Raw genomic sequence first — 19,551 nt, 5'->3', positions numbered from 1 at the left:
TTATTCGGTCAGTGTGATCAAGCAACAACACACAATGATGAGGGCACATTAAAAGGAAAATGTCAGGATGTCTGTTAATGAACTGAACCTGCAGAGTGAGTGGGTTCTGCAACGAGAGGGTGATTATACGAAATTAAACCGATAAAAATGTTGTGAAAAGAGGTGAAGTGAGCAGTTCAACTGAGGAACCACTATTACAGAGAAATGAGCTACAAGTCCTTCAAGCTGACTAGATTTATTTAAGTAGCAATTACTGCAGCACAGGATACTGTGTAGACACTTGCCACAGATATATAATATGTAATATGGGCTAATTTTTCTCAGTAGTGTTTCAAAGGCTCTCTTAAGAACTTACATGCACGTCAATGAAAGGTTCACAAAATTTCCAACACTTTTTTTTTTACATAGACCAGGGATATCCTTAATTTACTCATTGTTTTATTTCATTATATATATAATTGTTTCTATATCAGGAATTTCCAAGCATATTTGTTTGAATAAGTACTTTATTACAGAGAAAAGCACAAAAAAGGAAAGCATTATGTCAAGCTCAAATACACAAAAGAAGCTAAGACGAGGTCTGAAGGGAAGAAGGGAAAGAGATGTTTTATCATAATGAAAAACATTTTAAAAGTTATAAAGAAAGTCACTGACTGATGAATTTCACATCCTAGACTCATACCACCTGTCTGTAAAGTTAGCACACCTCTTGGATGTATTATAACTTAACTTCATAACTGTTAAAGGACACACACACACACACACACACTCCACCATCAAATGCCACACAAATGTAGTCCAGAAGGCCTTTGTAGATTTTTTTTCTATGTTAACACTGAATGTTTAAGTAACTGCATCCACACAGATGTCTGTGTGAATCTTCTCAATCCACTACAGATGCTGGAGGAAGGAAGCAGAGATGTATAGAGAGTGAAGGAGCACTTGCTTTGAGTGATTGAGGGGGCAGTCGAGGGCTGGCAGCACGGCAGCAGCTTGAGGAATCGCTGCTTTATGGTTTTTTTACTTTGGCTGGTGGAGGGATTACCTGCAATCGCCAACCATAGCACATGGATTAGATACACACACGTGCACGCACACAAGTCTGTGATATACTTCACAGACAAATGCCTGCAAAACGCACACAACATGCAACAGACAGATGCAACAATAAATCATGGTAGTTTGTGTTTTTTATGCAAACAGGCATCTGTCTGCTGGCTTGGCTGAGCAAAGGGAGACCATGTGTACTTCAAATAAGTGTGTCATACTGCTTTACACAGTGCTGTTGTTTTCTTACTTCTGCTGAGGATTCTTTATGAAAATAGTTTCCCGATTCAAATGACACTCATACATCATGATACATTATTGTAAGTGCATTGCAAAGGTAATAGCAGAGAGTGTCAATGCAAACTTTCCTCAACCACGTCAGACTTCATGATAACAGAAAAGCTTTTGCCAGTAGATTACGAAGCACAACACCACATTCTGAAACCCGAACACAACATGTGGCACCAGCTCGTACCAAAACATACAAACTTCACATTTCCCACGATGATAAAAATCAGAACACACAGACAAAATCTTGTACATAAACCCAGGTACGTGTTCCTTCCTCTAAGTTTCCATGGCAACAATCCCTTCACCTCTTTTAGGAGGACCCCAGCAGTCTGAGGGATGAAGGCCATTATGAGGTGAAAAACCAACAGAACCGCTGCACCTCCACTGACAACATAACCTCTGTGATGTGTCATCCTGTTGTCTCTCTGGTTCGTGCAGCCCGCGGGGGCTGTGAGTCTCCTGACCTGTGGCTCTGGCATTATTTGCAACCACAGCAGGCGGAGCACATTGTCCAGTGCAGATTCATCTATCCAGCTGTCTAACAGGCCCAACCCCATGCCCAGGGGTCTGTAAACAAGTAAGTCATTTATCTTTTTCCACATGAACCGAACAACTGACCACAATGCAGAAATCAATATAATATACTTTAAAAATTGAACAGAATAAGTCTGAAGCAAGGCATGGGAGATTATACACCTGAAATAAATTTCCCAGCCCCTGTCATCCTGCAGCAGCTCACTTCCTTACTGTCAGAAAGCTTCAAAACAGATGGACTCAGAAGTGAGTGTGTTTCATTACTACTTTTTGTAACTTCTTTGAGCATATTTTATCTTAATTCAAATATAAAGGATTTATAACATAATAAATTCATAGTACTTTTAAAAACAATTTTAACTGTTCACTATGCCAAAGTACTTCTTGACTGTTATAATTGATGCTCTGAAGGTTTGATATAGACAGACATATAGAAAAGCAACAATGACATAAAAAAGAAAAGAAGATCTATTTTTTCCAGGATTTTTACTGCCTCTGCATGAAGCAGTGAGATTGAAATGCTTATAAAGACCATAAAGGCTGACTCTCCTGGAAACTGTCAGTCATTAGGTGCTTGTTTTAGGACTGAGACGCCTTTTCCTCCATCAATGTCTCACAGCCCCCTTCCTATCTGTTTCTGCCTTTTTTGGCTTTACCTTCACCTTTACATTTCATATCTATCTATCTATCTATCTATCTATCTATCTATCTATCTATCTATCTATCTATCTATCTATCTATCTATCTATCTATCTATCTATCTATCTATCTATCTATCTATCTATCTATCTATCTGTCTGTCTGTCCATCTATCTATGAAACAGTCTGGTCTTCAGTACAGTTCAGTTAATTCTCTCCTTTGATGTTGAAGTAATGTGATAAATTTACTCTCAAGCTTTTGGTGTTACTCTTTTTTTTTTTTTTGAAATGTGGTGCTGACAATGACACAAGAAATTTTTCATTCTCAAACTGTTTCTTCGTCCATGCTCTTGGCTGTTGTGTGGCATTATGATGCTGTTAGCTTTCAGCAAGCATTATAGTGATTATGCAGTTGCAGTTCAGATGTTACCATCCAGGTAATGATGACAGACAATCACAACTTCTCTGAAAATAGAAAAGAATTTAAATAAATAAATAACAGAATCTTTCTTTTTTAGCTTGATAGTATCATTTTATGTGTGTGTTTGTGAGTGCATTATCTTGGAAAAGTTACAGAAACTTTGAGTTTTCTTATCCAAAAGATAATTTTTCACAATATGAAAACAGTGCCACAGTTAGTATATAATATATACTAACTATGGCACTGTTTTCATTACCAGCTTATCGCATACAGTGAGATTATTAGAAACACTATTTATTACTTTTAAGTGGACATACTCTAATTCACCATTAGCATTTTTTTTTAAACGTGCCAGCTAATTTTAAACAAAGATACAATGAGACCACGGCCAGCAGCTCAATTGTATAGACAATTGTTGGATGAGCGGATTGAGATCACAGTCTACCATGCCTACCATGTGGTTAAAATTGTCAAAGTACTTAAACTGAGACCTATACATTTCTCTACAAACCACAAAATAGTTTTAGTGCCTAAATCAAACAAAACAGTGAGTAAAGACAGCACATACACTTTTAAAGTTTAACATCCTTACAAGACACTTCCATTGGTCAAAGAACTTGACTTTTCTTTGAAAGTCTTATATTTTATTGCTCCATTACCACTGTAAGCTGCCTTCAAATAAGTCCTCGCCCAGTTTCATGCAGCTGTAGATGACTACTTTGCATATTGAGGAATGATGCCAAATGGGTATCCTGTGCATTAAAATAGAATAGCAAGAGTTCCTGAGGAAATGTCAGTATGTGAAGAGTTGGAGGTCAGAATGCTTTGTGCTGGTCTCAAAATGTAAAGCTGCCAAAAATAATAAAAAACTGCCCTCTTTGAGCATGAGCTCAGACAGCCCTGGTGACACCTCCAGGGTTGCATCTCCAGAGTTTATTAAAGCTCCCTCTAGTAACACATAGGCAATGCTGTTCATGATGAGAAAACTGATTTATAAGTACATCTTCATTTAATTAAAAAACTGCAAGTTATGTCCATACCTGGTAAAATAAATTGAAGACAAAATCTTTAAGATGTTTAAAATGTATAACTATATTAGATGGAGAAATGTGGATACACTGTGCATTTATCTTCAATCCTCATACAAAACCACTCACATATGCACAGTATGTACAAAAAAAGGGGCGCGACAAACATGATAGCTATTTAGTGAAGAAATTGGGCCAACATGTTTAACTCTGATAAACACAGAAAACCCACTTAATAAATGCTTATGTAGGCACCTCTTCTTTCCAGCCGTGTGTGTTCACTCCCCTACCACGTTAAACATTTTGATAAACTCGATGCTTCTCTTTCTTGCTTTCTTAACGTTTCTCTTACCTGCCACAGAGAGGTCAATAAGCCCCAGAAAGTGCATCAGTTTGAGGGAGCTGCAGACCACCAGGAGAATACCCACAGTCTGCAGCCCCTCCACCTCCCACTTTTCTTGGAAGAACAGATGCATCCTTTTCTCCTTCTTCTCCCTCTGTTCCTGTCAACAAAAATCTCTCTCCTGCCTTGGGGCGACCACGTTCCCACGCCCCCCTCCCTCAGTTTCCAAGCAGGAATGCACTGCCTTCGTCTCCTCCGTCTTTCATCTCAGTCTCCCTCTATATGCCGGTTTTTTGGCCATCCTAACTCCACACAGCTCCCCACCCGTTTTCTTCTCTGAAGGTAGATTGTTATTCTCCTCGTTTCCTCTCCCGGAGCAGTAACTGTGTGGCAGCGGGGATGTCGACTTGCTACTCCACCCCCACCTCCACTGGGTCTGTCAAAGGTAGCTTAAGTTCCAGGTGAAGTCCGGACAATTCACTGTGTGTCCTGGCAGGTTGGTGGCAATTGTTTTCTGAGTCTCTTGGTTTTCCAGCTACAGATTCTCAAACTCTCTCCACTCTCTGCCTGTCCTCCCTCTCTTTTCTCGCATTACCTCCGTCACTCTACTACTGGGTCCCTCCCATGCTTAATTGGGTCAGTGATGGGAGTGAGTGAAGGGAGGGAAAAGGTGGGGATGAGAAATTTAAGAATCAGAAAGGATAATGATGGAAGAGAACTTGTAGTGTAACTGGGGAAACAGAAAGGAGTAGACAGACAGAAGACAAATGAGCTGAATGACTTGGGAAATGAGGTAGGAATAGACACTGGGAAAGGAGGGGCAAGACAGAACAGTCAAAGCTGGAGGAAAAAGCTAACTGGGAGAATGACAAGGACAATATCCAAAAACAAGCTAGATATCAAAGAGGTGGCAGGAGTAATGAAGGACAAATTTAGAAGAAGAAGCGAAAGACAATCACAAAGGAGGAGTGAAGCTGACGACAGGAAACTGAAGCATCTGACCCAGTAGCTTCTGTGGACAAACTCACAGATGTGGCAATCTCCCCTGAGTGTAAAGTCGACACATCTGCACACACAAACACACAGCCTGGAGGTGAAATCTGACTGTAACATTTACTACATATGCAGTCCGGCATAGTGCTGAATGTTTCAGTTGGGATGAGATATATCGCTGTCCCATCTGGCACACTGACATAAACACAATCTTTAAAGCAAACAAAAAAATATAGAATGAAAAGAAACTGAATCGTGATCATGCTTTTTATTTTGTTGCTAAATTTTAGAAACCAGAGGAAATTCATGACTACTGTTGGCTACTTATTAACAAAGTAGGCATTACATTAAAAATGACAGAATAAAAACCCTTCAGCCTTTGAAACATAAAACTGGAATGACATTTGATTAAAATGGCCCAATGATTTATCCACACAGGGATAACCCAGAGTCATGTTGGACTTGAACCAAATTCAACCTTACAATATTACTATAGTACCCAATTCTGTCTAACTTGCATAAATACAATTCCAGGAAGTTTTGTGCATGTTTTACAGTTTGGAGAAGAAGAAATCATGGATCTGAATGGCAAAAGTCAACTTTTGATTTGTTTTGTAAATTCAGATGAACCGTGATTAAACTGTTCAGACAGATTTAATCTAGTTAATCCCTGAAGTATAACTTGAGGGGAAAATGATTGACGTAAGTTTATTGGAACCAGAGCCTCACAGCCTGAAGTTTAATTTTTTTTCTCAGATGCCTCTGATGTCTGTCTATTTTAATTGTGTATTTATTGTTTATTTGATTAACACAAGCAACTATAAATTATTACTATGTTCTACACTGTAAAATCAAATTAGTTGGCTTTACTAAACAAACAAAAAAAAGAAAGAAAAACAAAGCACAAAAAAAAAAAAAAAAAAAAAAACTTGTTGCCTCAAAAAAAACAAAAACTTTTTTATTAACTGGAGTGACTGAGTACAATTAACTAGAATGGTTTTAGTTTGTAGAACTTTTATGAACTTGATAAATATGATTATGATGTAAGTAAATGTGGTTGTGGAAGAAACTTGACGTAATAAAATCCACACTTTTTAGGTTTTATTTTCAACACACATGATGATTGCAAGTTCACCTTACATAAAGTAATTAATGGATCCAAAATTGTTCTTGCTTTGCAGCAGGACCTAGGTGTGAGCTGGGTTTTTGCTACAACTAATGTCAGACCACAGACATGGATAACTGTTTTAAACACAGGGATGCTCAGTAACTTGAAAGCAGTCACATGACACTACCAACATTAATCTGTTTTAGATGAGAACATCACACAAGGAGATTTGTAGCTAGACATCAACTAGGGTGACATGGGATTATGTTTTTTTTTTTTTTTTTTTTTTTTCATTTTACTATTCCTAAATAATACAAAACAAAAATTTGAGACATTTTAGCTTGGATGGTTTGAAAATGGACATTACAATATGTTAATGTCAATGTCAAGTTCATTTATAAAGCACATTTAAAACAGCCACCACTACCCAAAGTGCTGGAAATAGGCAAAACACAGTGCATTCACAAAAAATAAAGATACTGACTACAAATTCACAGAATAAAAATATACAATAAATTAAAATCCCTTAAGCTACATTATAAGACAAGAGCTGCTGGAATTCTGCTCAGGTTGTGCTGAAAGCCAGCGCAAACAGATTGGTCTTCAGAAGACTTAATATTCAAAGACTGAGCAACACCACGACGCCAGTAGAAGTTATTTCTGATCTTTCTGAAATCAGTCATTTGAATTTTTGGTCAACAAACTAAATTAAATAAAAACAAAAAGAACTTTCAAAAAGTACTGGGTAATTTCATGACTAAGCTGTTAAAGTAAAAGTAAAAGTTTCATGCAGTCAGGTATTTCTTATTTGTTGTTAGTAAAAGTGAACAGCATTGTGGGAAATCCTGCTCTCCCACCATCATCATTTGTCATGATCTTAATCACAATGATTCAGTTTAAGTACATTAATTTATGTATTACTAACAATTATACTGAAGTTAAGTAATATCCACTATATATATATTCTATTTTTATAGATTATTTAAAACCAATGTTACACTGGACTGTATATAAGTTGCAGAAAGTAACACCAGGAATCACGTTTACTTCTCTGAAACTTCAGCTTTCATATTTTACATCATTCCTCAAAATGGCTGCTAGGCTTCAAGCATGAAAGCTTTTGTTATTCTTGATCTACTTTGAACTTATTATACCCCATCTGCATCTTTTTATCTTTTCAGTTAAGTCGACCTGCATTTCTGTTACATTGCAATGTTTTGTTTTTACATTTTGTACATCAAACATTAAAAGCTGAAAGTGAAATAATTTTAAGGTTCAATTTTCTGTTTTCAGGTCTGCAACTCAAACTCTGTTCTATTAAAGTAGCTTCTTAAGTCTTTGCTGTATTTCAGGATAAATGTGCACGTGTCCATCCCTTCGCGTTTGAGCATGTTGGTCCAGAGCCAGGAAGAGAGGAGCTGGGAGATGGAGACGAAGGTAAAAGGACAGTCAACATCTTGTCTGAACCTGACTGTTGTGTGATTAATGAGCCACAAAGTCAAACTGAGACCCAGAGTTGCAGTAGTGATGCTGAGCGGACATGACAGCTTCGTGAGAACAGCAATCTACATTCAGTCAGAAAAAGACTCATGCGGTTTACCTCACAAAATGATAACAAGCGGTGCAGTCAAATATCATGGTCAGTGCAAGAAACTGAGAGTAATGGTTGCTCAAACCTACAGCCGTCATTACAATCACTATCCTCACTGTAACACTGCCAATAAGCTAAATTACACATGGGAACTGAGATTATAATGTACCTAAGAAAAATGTTACCCTACAGCTGGTTCTATAAAACCACATTGTACCCAGTAATTTAGACATACATATGGACATAATGAATTAAAGACACCGTATAAATTCCTTTATACAGTGACATATTCAGGCCAGTAAACTCACAGTGTGCAGTCAGAAAGTCAAATCAAGGGTGAGAGTAAATGAGATTAAGACTGATCACCACCTGTCATTCTTTCTTATGGTAACTTGAATACTCTCTGTAATTTTGGGGTATGTAAAAGATGTACAAAAATATTTCAAATAAGTGAAAAAACAACATATTTTAGGTGAGCAAGGCAGTCAACTGTCATGGTGTTCTCCCTTTTTACCTGAACTTGACTTGACTGACTGGCCTGTATGGTACAACAAGCTAGCTTACAACAGTCTCATGACAGAACGAGTCACGCTGTGTTGGTCTGAGATCCAAGTACATACTGACAGCATCAACCAACGTTCTTACACAGAATATTAGTCTTCCACGTATCTGCATGATGATGTTTTTATTTGCAACCTTGCTAAGAAATAAACATACACTGAACACTGTTGAGTTGCTTATTATTAGAATTAGAGATGGTGGGTGACTCTTCTATACTTTGCTGTCATTCGTGATCCCTGTCGTTTTTACATTGCTGTCAGTTAAGAGTGAATAGGATTAGGAGTTTGAGGCACATGGTTAGGACTGGAATTTACCTGCATGGTTAGATTAAGATAATATAAAATATGTGGTCAGGGTTAGAAAAATGTAGTTAGGTGGTAAATGTCTTTCAGAGACATATTACTTGAGTGATTGTTTTTACAAAAAACACAGCTTTCGCTCTGTTTTCCAACCCTGAATTGTGACACGTATAAAAACATCAGCGCATGATTTCTTTTTAGATTGGGTTGTCCGAAGACATCACAAGGTATATTATTTATTTTACTCTATTCACTCTGTTCTTACATTAATTTATACATGAACACTTAAAAACCAAAAGAGCTGTCGTCTGCTAAGTGTTATCAGTTGAGGTGCAAAGAAAGTAAGTTTCTGTCCAAGAAGCTTCCACCATTTTTCACCTTGGGAGGTGTGCACCCAAAGTATTGAAAAAAGTACCTTATACCTTCTCATTCCACAATTCTGAGCATAAACAGCATAATGAGCTTAAAGCCTAGCGATGTCAATAATGTAGGAAGTTTTATCATGTTATGAAAGTTGGGTAAATAAGAAAATCTCTTTGAATATCTCCACATGACAGCTGCCGTTTCAGTGCTAATCTAGCATGAGCCTTGTGCAATCTGTTGCCAGCTGAGTGAAAGTGTTGCTCCATTTGCTTGGAAACTGAGAGTCTGTGTGATATAATTAGCGGGCCAGTGGTGATCTTACAAAAATGCTTCCAGAAAAGTTCCTCAGATGTTCCTTTTCATGCTCCCTCCCTATCCACTCACCATCTCTTAAGGTTAAGTGAGGGCAGCCATGTTCCCTTAAAATGAGAAATCACTGAGCCTATTTTAGCCTAAACTGTTTATGGCTCATGTGCATGAGGAAATGATGGCTTCAAGACATTACATAGGATGTTATGATATTAATATAATGTTGGACATTCACTTACCAACCTGAAATCTAATCTATGGTAGATGTTGACACTCTCACACAAGTGCACATACACACTTAGGCTTTAATAAAATGTTAGGCTAATCAGTCTTAGTTGATTAGTCTCTGTGAGGCATATTTTGCCTGAAGCCAGACACACCATGTAATTGAAATGCCTCCATATTTAGACATCTACCTGGGCAATTATTTCTCTCAAAACTGATTAAAATGTCTAACAGAGAGAAAGGGGTGTGTGTGTGTGTGTGTGTGTGTGTGTGAGTGAGTGTGTGTGTGATAGCATGCAGTGAAGGAGACACGGAGGAGGTCATTGACAAATGGTGCTCAAAATTGGCTAGTGTGTTTTCAATTAGATAAGTGAAATAAGAGATCCATTTGCATAGATCATTAGCTTTTGAGGATATTTTTAATACTGCAATGTGGGACAAAAAGAAGAAGAAGAAGAAGAAGAACAAAAACAGACTGATTGCAACAAGGCTGAGCTTTTACAGCAGGAACTACAAAGACACCTGCAAAAAGACCAAACAGGTTTTCTGTTTTGAGGAATCAGTAGACCCAGTAATTCAGTTTAAATACATGAGCGACAGAAAAAAGTTCTATAAAAAAATATTTGAATACAAATATATCTCTACATAATATAATATAATATAATATAATATAATATAATATAATATAATATAATATCATATAATAAACAAAGATGTACTTAATCTATCTGTCATATATAGATAGATAGATAGATAGATAGATAGATAGATAGATAGATAGATAGATAGATAGATAGATAGATAGATAGATAGATAGATAGATAGATAGATAGATAGATAGATAGATAGATAGATAGATAGATAGATAGATAGATAGAAGTACTTTATTCATCCCAAGGAAAATTGGGAAATATATATATATATATATCTTTTTGTGTTTGACCATTTTTATTGTGGTTTATATTCTTTTTAGCATTGTTAGGAGAGCCTGGGATCTAAGAATTTCACTGCCAATGACTATTGATGTAATTCTTGTGCAATGACAATAAATTCATTCATTTATTCATTCATTCATTCATTCATTCATATCACATATAAAAAATTTCTCAAAGTTTCAGTTTCAGGTTTCTTGAATAGCATTAATTTAAATATATTACTTTCACCAACAATTGATCAAGGAATTACACATCTTAGTTGAATGAGCAACACACATGAAACCATCTTAAACAGACTGAAGACCGTGTTGATCCTGACAGAATTGAAGACTGATTAACTGTCTGATTCTCCCAAACTTCATGCTGCAGTAATTAACTTCTCCACCTGCAGAGGGCAGTGCAGTGTAAGGCATTTGATTTGCAACTCTATTAAAAAGCATTGTCAACTCCACCAATGCAGTCCCTCTCTGTGCTTTTGTGCTTCATTTCAATTCTGCACCGAAGACCAGACAAAGATCAAAAGTCACTGATAATTTCCAAAGCCACCTTATTCATAAATACAATGCTGAAAGCTATGGAAACAGTTATGTTTGCTGTCATACCATTTTCTGAGATCAAAAGCAGTGCACACCATACAGTTTCAAAAGTTAATAGTGAACTTTATTATTATTATTTTATTTATTTATTTATTTATTTTTGCTGGAACCCAACTGCTTTTCATGCTTTTCCCTTCGCGTCCTGTGTTTCTGAGTGGAGTAAAGCAGTCAATCTAAATTGGATTTGCATGGCTCACAACAATCTTCCAAACCTATTTCCATCAAATCATAAACACTCTTCTCTGCTGTTTCCTGCCAGGAGTCAAGTCAGAAAAACATCCTGACTGGGTCGATACTACATTAAAATAGATAAATAAAACAGTACAGTGTCGAACATAGTTCAACATCAGCCCTCTGATGGAAACACTTTCAGCTGATGACTGACGATATTCCAAAAACTTAAGCGGACGCAACTGTCACTGCAACTATATCACAGAGCAAACTAACTTTATTTGCAGGCAAACAACATATTAATATGTTTGAACAAGTGATAGTGAAACACTGAGAAAGCTCAATCAGCTTGCAGCAGCATATGGTCAAGTTGTTCCACTGTTTGATGTGATGTCTCCATGCACAAGCGTCAAACTGGCAACAGAGTTGTAGCATTTCTTATTGAAAGAGGGCCACAGTCTGTTCAACATAAACGCTCAATTCTGCTGAGTCTTTCAGAACTGCTTGCAAGCTCTTTTTCTTTATTATTGCATGCTGAATAATAAACAGGCAGCACAGTACAACATTAAAACCACTTTTTTAATTTTTGTGTAGGTTAATCTGATGCTACCAAAATCACACTCTGCAGTGACAAGAGATCTCTGGAAGTGTTGTTTTATGTCCAAAATCTGGATATTGGCAAAGGATTCTTTCAGTCCTTTGGTTTGAAATGAGATCTTTATAGATGGGGCTTTTCCCAGAGTGTACAGCAAGCACTCGATCAAACTGGGATCTGGGGAGTTTGCACGGCCAGGTCACTGCTTGTTTGGTCTGCAACTATGTTGAAATAGCTGCTATAGGACAAAGAGGCATCAACATCAATCCCTAAATGCACCAGAGTATTATATCATTGTAGGATGATAAATGTTCTTCTTTTGACATGTCAGAACCTGTTGTTAATGACTTTATTTATTTATTTGCACACTAGTTAGTGTTGACAAGAAACTTAAATGCCCCAAATTTCGTGTTATACCAAGATGAGTTTATTTAATATAAAAGGATAAAAAGGCAAAAAATAAATAAAACAAATGCTCTTTGGCTGTGTAAATGTCTGCTAGAGAGAAATGAAAGCAGATGTTGAGAGTTCAGTGCTGATGTATATTGCTAGTCACCAGAAATGGAAATTACGTAAGATTGTTAAACAACAGTTATTTCATTTTTAAAGCGTCTGCTACAGAGTTTAAATATGCAGTGTGTAACAATAAAGGACACCCCCAAACAATTTAGTAATAACTAATTGTATAATGACATTTTCTTTACAAAAACTTGTTTCTAGATTTCTACTGTCAAAACTTATCATTGCCCAGATTTACATTGTTCCTCCAGAACATCATTTTGGAAGACCAAAAAGCATGTGAGCTGATTGTTACCAACTACTCTGTTTAACTCCTACTCCACTAAAATACTAATACTATCTACTCTAAATGATAGCACCATAGAGCACAATCAAGGCTGCCAATTTTTTAATTAAGACATAGATCTTTACATAGTGGTCTGTTCACATATTCCCAGCTTATTCTTTCCCATCTACTTTTAGAAACAAGATAAATTAAAGCTATGAAAAAATGAGGGATATTCAGTTTGCTTGTGCTTTTTCTGTGGTAAAGTTTTCTTAAAGCAACATTACATAAGTTTCCAGCCTTAAAGCTGAGTCATTTTGATGGTACAGAGACATTTAATTTGCACATTCCCGGAGCCTGCTTTGCCTGCATCATCCCAATGCTGAGAAACTACACTCCACAACTTTTTCTCCAGCCAGCGTCGCCATGCGACAACTGCTTTTCACTGTGCTGCACAGCATTACAAACTGGAAATCAATACATTGGCATTTAAATGCACATCATGGTTGATACAGGAAAAAATCTCAAGAGGAGATTATCAGAGGAAGAACAAGTGATAAGACAAGTCAACATCAGACTGGCTTTTACCGGCTGGAGAGAGAGAAGAGAGGGTGTGCAAGACAGGCCGTGTATTAGCGTTCTCTTTGGGACCCGATTTAAGTTTCTTGGCTCCCAAAATGCCAGTATCATTTGAATGAAACATCGAAGATAAAATACTGTAGCGGATACACCTCATCTCAATGTGGACATGGGCTTAATGGAGCCTGTCTTCCTGGCTTTGAGAAACTCATGTCATTCGACTTTAGAGTGCAACACAGATAAAAACATCAATGATAAAAGTTGAAAGTAATTATATACGCTGTGGTTTTATATTTCCAAACTTAAATCTGACTATTAAAAGGAGTATTTCTGCCTCTCGCTAATAGTTACTGTTTGGCTCTATGTTAAAAAAACTTTTAACACTAGAAAAGTGAAAATAACTCTGTTTGCATTTTGAATTTGAAAAAAAAAACCAAAAAAAAAACAAGGATAAAACGTCTTTTTGTATAAGTGAATTTATACTGCTTCACCAGTATTATTTCGATATCAGATCAACAGAAATGGAGCTTAGAATGAATCGATATTGTAAAAATATTAGTTTTGGTTGAAAATTCAACATCACTCATAATCAGCCATCAAGGATTTGGTTTAGTGTCAGAGATCAAGTCTCGACATTCATGGCTGATGATGTTTCACTGCTGATTTAAATATATTTTTCTATCTGGGCTATGAAGTGAGAAAGTACCTCTTCATAAAAACATCACATTGTTGTTGCATCCCAACATTTGTTTGGGGCCCCTAAGTTTGAGAATTTAGTGTGGGGTTTAGATTTACAGTATATTACACTCAGCCTAAAGAATAAATATTCAGTTTCCACCTCGTCATCTTGCCCCAACTTCAAGTTTAGATACATGTGAGCACATATCTGTTTTTTCATGGTGTTTTCTTTATGCCTCAAGTATGACTCCAATTACTAACGTTATATCTAACCCTATTTCTCCTAGTGAATTTTAGCAGAAATATATGAAAAAATATAGAAACTAAATTAGGTTTAAGTGAGAATTACAATTTTGTCTCCTGAGCGTTGAAAGAGAAAACTGAGCAGTAAAATTGTCCTCTGGGTAGCTGCACCAGCAAAATGGTTATACTGTATTCTAGTATATATTCAATCTCATTTTTATTTTTCTGCTTAAAATGCTAATAACTTTTCACAAAATAGCATTTTATAGTTTATGCAGGGAGACTGAAGCTGCCACTGTGATGGTTCTTGGCCGAGCATCACTTGAGACCAAACGGTGTCTTTTTAGTTAGCAACAAGATCTTCAGACATGAGGCTAAGCTGAGTTAATGCAAATACTTTACATTCTAAGTTGGCAAGGGATGTTTCCAAGGGCGGGTTTGTCAGTGTGTGCTTGAATTCATTAGTTTGTTCTTAATGTTATCATCTTTCTGCAGACATGAGTTAGAGGGAGAGCAATGAAACGTCAACAGCTTCGATTCTTTTATCCACAGAGCACCTGCCATACTAATAGTCTCCCATTCAAACTCATGTACACCCACAAACACAGATGCACATATATACAACTACTGTAATTAAATCAAGAAAAGCAGTGCCAAAAGAAAAGGAACAGACACAGACAGTGAATGGAGGAGAAATAGAGAAAAGCATAGAGAAACAGGGGGGGAGGGATGGAGGGGAAAAGAGAGAGTTGCGTATTAAATATCCCCCTGTCTGATCCTCCGGTGTTCCAGGCTCTCATCTTCTAGCTGGCTAGCTATCAATGAGGCAGAGAAAGGAAGAGCGCCAGACAAGGACAACAAGGACAGTCTCCTCCACACTCACTGCAGCTTTATTACTCTTTATAAAGTTTGCCAGATTCAGAGCACCTGTTGCCAAAACCGCTAAAAGGGGCTGTTAGTTTTATACCTGTTGCTATTTTTAGCTTTCCCCAACACAGCAGAATCTAGACTTATTAAACAACTCTAGTAAAACAGTAACCTTCAAATGACATAATTTCTTTTCCATTAAGACCTGTATAGTGATGACTATAAAGTCCTAAGAGCGTGTGTGAAGCAAAACGCACACACACAAATACAGTGTGTTCTCCCATTAGCTTGCCTACCTGCTGAAGGAATAGCCAATATTTCAGATGTCCATGTTATTGTGTGGTTATGACACAAACATATAAACATATGTATGATGTCCATCCATCCCATCCACCCATTTTCTAGCAGCTTATCTGGGGTTGGGTAGCGGGGGCTGCTGCTTATAAGCAGAGAAGCCCAGACTTCCCTCTATGTGTGATGTATGATACAATTTACTGTAACAAAAATTGTTGCGCTATTTGTAAGTATAGGCATTTATTCATGTCTGTGTTACATTCCAGCCCACACTACAGGGAGAAAAAAGAAGTATGAGGCATAAAAGAAAACCTAATTACAACAGAAGAGCAAACTCTAAAGTAATGTCTTTGTAGTGTCCAGCTAAGAACTGAGACAGGACCTGATAAATGCATCTGACCCTTCAGCGGATGCACCTACTGTTCACCGAAACCTCATTAGAAATAGTCTCCAAGGCTGAGGTATGTCAAATTATAAAAGAACTGGACTGAAAATCAGTGGCAATAGGTCTTATGGACTAATTCATCTCCAGAGCTCAGACCTCAACATTATTGAGGCAATGTGGGATCATCTTGTCAGCCATTAACCAAAGAAGAACTTTGAAATCTTCTTCAAGAACCCTGGAGAACTATTCCTGAAGACTTCTTAAGGAAATGACAAGAAAGTGTGTCTAAGAGGTTTCTGGCTGCATTAAAAAATAAAGGTACTCCATCAAATAACGACTTTTGAACTTTTGAAAACTGTTATTGACTTAAATATTGTATTTCAAATTATGTTTGCACATTGTTTAATAAATAACTGCATCTGTAATTTTCTGTAATATCTGCATTAAATTAACAACTGTTTGTTCCAATTCTCTCTAAATCACAAGAGACTGACACAATATTTCACTGCATAGATTCACCAGTGAATCACTTTATTCATCCCTTACTCAATTCACACACTAAAGAAGGACCCAAAATAACCCATTAACCCTTATTTATTCTTAATAAATGACTATCCAAGAGGAGAAAAACAAAACAAAAGGATTATGTTCGGCAGGTTCCTTTGACATATGGCTTACATCCACTGCTAAATCAAATATGAATTGATATGAGATATAAAACTTGCAGAAGTGATGAAGCAGCGCTTGAGCACATCTCTGGCATCTGCTACCTCATCAAGCACAGTGCCAGGTCGTTTTTCTCCAAAATCAAAGACTGCAGTGCATGTGCCAAGATGCCACACATTTCATTTATGATGTGCGTGACCAGGAACCACAAAACATTATAGCAAAACATTTCACATTAGGTTATTATTAGTCACTCAAATCTACTAGGAGAAGGCAAGGAGTAAATCTGGATGACAGGTACAGCAGGGATAAAATAAATAGATTTATCTATAACAGTCAAGCAGAGAGTTTTTCTTTTATTTTTAGGTCTGGTGAGGTCAGCAATCTCTGTTAAGCTCTGGAACAAGAGGATAGAGAAGGATAGGTTGTTAGAAACTTTTTCTTTCAGGCACACAGCCATTCAGCATCATCTAGAACATCCTATTCAATATCCACCTCATAAAACTCTAAAGAACACACTCCAGTCATTAGCCATTAGCTTTAAATCTATCAGTACCTCATAAACTTCCTGACCAAAGTGCACCTTGCACACGCTCAATAAAGCATTTATAATTTCCTCTACTTTTCCACACAAATTTCTGCAGCATTCAGTGGGTGTGTGTGTGTGTTTAATTTATGTACAATCAGCAGCACAGCTCATTTAAGTAATTAGTCACAAGTGTCTTATATTATTTGACTTGTCTCGCTCTGTCTCACCAGTAGATGACTCGGTGTGGGTTTTGCAAAACAATTTGAGCAAGAGAGAGAAGAGAAGATGTTTCAACCACCATTGATTATTTATCTCTTTTTTTCCTCTTTTCAAAACTTGACCCTTTGGGTATATGCTCCCTTTGGGTCAAATATTACAGAACTATAGCATTAATTATCAAAGTTATGCAGATGATACACAACTTTATGTGTCTCTGTCACCAGATGACTGCAGTCCAATAGACTTATTGTGTCAGTGTCTGGAGCAAATAAACACCTGGATGAAGGAGAATTTTCTAAAATTATATGAAGACAAAATTGAGATTATTCTGTTTGGTAGCAAAGAGAAGAGGGTCAACATTGGTAAACACCTGGAGACTCGGGCTCTTAAAATCACTGACCAAGTTTGTAACCTTGGAGTGTTGATAGATAGCAGCCACATCAAAGCTGTCACTAAGACAGCTTTTAACCAGCTCAGAAACATCAACAGAATTAAAAGTTTAGTCTCCCAGAAAGACCAAGAGAAACTCATCCATGCATTCATCTCCAGTAGGCTGGATTACTGTAATGGTCTTTTAACAGGACTTCCTAAAAAGAGCACTAAACATCTGCAGCTCATCCAAAACGCTGCTGCTAGAGTTTTAATCAGGACTAAGAGATCTGAACACATCACACCAGTTTTGAAATCTTTACACTGGCTTCCAGTCAGTCACAGAATAGATTTTAAAACCCTTCTGCTTGTTTACAAATCCCAGAATGGTTTAGGCCCAGAATACATCTGTGATATGTTCAGAGAATATAAACCTAGCAGAGCTCTTAGATCCAAAGACTCTGGTCAACTAGTCCAAACCAGAGTCCAGACTAAACACGGAGAAGCAGCATTTAGCTGTTATGCTGCAAACAAGTGGAACAAACTGCCAGTGGAGATTAAACTTTTACCAAATGTAGACATTTTTAAATCCAGGTTAAAAACATTTCTTTTCTCATGCGCCTATGCATGAAATCTGCACGGTAACTTTTTTTTTTTTTTATTTTTTTTTTAACTTATCTTGCTTTTAATCATTTTAATGTAATTTATTATTGTATTGTCTTTCCCCACACTGAAATTTTATTTCTTGCATTTTATCTGTTTTATTTCCTTTATTATTGCTTTCTGCACCCTGCTGAAATGTTTTATGTAAAGCACTTTGAATTGTCTTGTACATGAAATGTGCTATACAAATAAATTTGCCTTGCCTTGCCTTCCCCTACTGAAAGGTCAGTTTTCCGTAACTAAAAGATACAATTTTTTGCCATCCACACCCCATTCTATGGGAATAGGTATGAAAAGAGACAGATTACTGTCACATGTCAGTTTTACACACATGGAAGCACATTGATCTAAGAGAGAAACTGACCTGTCACACTGTAGACAACCAGGATATCGAGTTGCTTTCATTGTGAACATCCACACACTCATGGAGTTATGTGAGTATGCATGTGCATCAACTGAATATCACATACTGTACTCATATAAAGAGCAGCTCTGAGCCCTTTAGTGATCTTGCAGATAGTCTGAGCACTCCACTCATTCTGCCATCTGGACTGGGGTCCTCCATTTAAAAAAATTCATTATCTTAAGTACTCACATGGGAGTTGGCACACATACACACATACTCTCATTAAGGTGGCCATTTTTCATAAAGCATGGTCAAAATATACTGAAGACTGCTGCTCAGATTAAAATTGAAATATAAGTGGGGTCCCCAGTGTGTACGTATGTGTGTGTATGTTTATTTATGTCCCCACAGAGTGGTGTGGCATAGATGATATGCTCCCTACAGGAACATTTCTGAGATGACAGAGCTTTTGGCACACCTTGACTACTGGGTGCAGTCCAGCAGGTACATCAGGGATGAAGAGTGTTTCTGGTAGCACAGCGTTCAGAATACTCTAGCAGAGTAAATACTTAAACTGTGTTGTATTCATATGAATAAACTGCAAGCCTGACTCATGAAACAACTCGAAACTGAAGAAGAGAATGTAGGTATGCTTATCAGGAGAAGAAAGCTTAAGATTCTGTCAGTGCCACTGTTGCCTGGAGTGGAGACTGAGATAAAAGTCTAATCTGTCCATTTGTCACTAAGAGATTAGTGATATGCAAGTGTGAACAGTGCAGACTGGACTTAGGGGGGACCAAGCATGGGTCATCCTGATAAAACAGGCGTTGTTGCATAATGACAGCTCCTTTAGGTGAGCCAGAGCTGGGCAGTAGACTCA

The 19,551-nt window shown here is 37.2% G+C and overlaps 1 protein-coding gene across 4 annotated transcripts in view; it reads right to left on the bottom strand.

Annotated features, from left to right (window-relative positions):
* Positions 1–19,551, bottom strand: part of LOC121655641 (Kv channel-interacting protein 2-like) — a 97,960-nt gene that overhangs the window by 6,584 nt on the left and 71,825 nt on the right. Inside the window, exon 3 of one of the 4 annotated variants that reach the window (XM_042010419.1) lies at positions 947–1,045. The exons of 2 other annotated variants lie outside the window; for them this stretch is intronic. In XM_042010419.1, coding sequence (XP_041866353.1) covers positions 947–1,045 — 99 coding nt within the window. Of the gene's footprint in view, positions 1–946; positions 1,046–4,312; positions 4,452–19,551 lie in introns of those variants that run through there. One more of the 4 variants, XM_042010420.1, reaches the window with a different exon arrangement.

Source organism: Melanotaenia boesemani, chromosome 16 (genome assembly GCF_017639745.1).
Source record: "Melanotaenia boesemani isolate fMelBoe1 chromosome 16, fMelBoe1.pri, whole genome shotgun sequence".
Classification (NCBI taxonomy): Eukaryota; Metazoa; Chordata; class Actinopteri; order Atheriniformes; family Melanotaeniidae; genus Melanotaenia; species Melanotaenia boesemani.
Note: the sequence above shows the minus strand (reverse complement) of the source record. Positions and strands in the feature narration are given on the sequence as shown.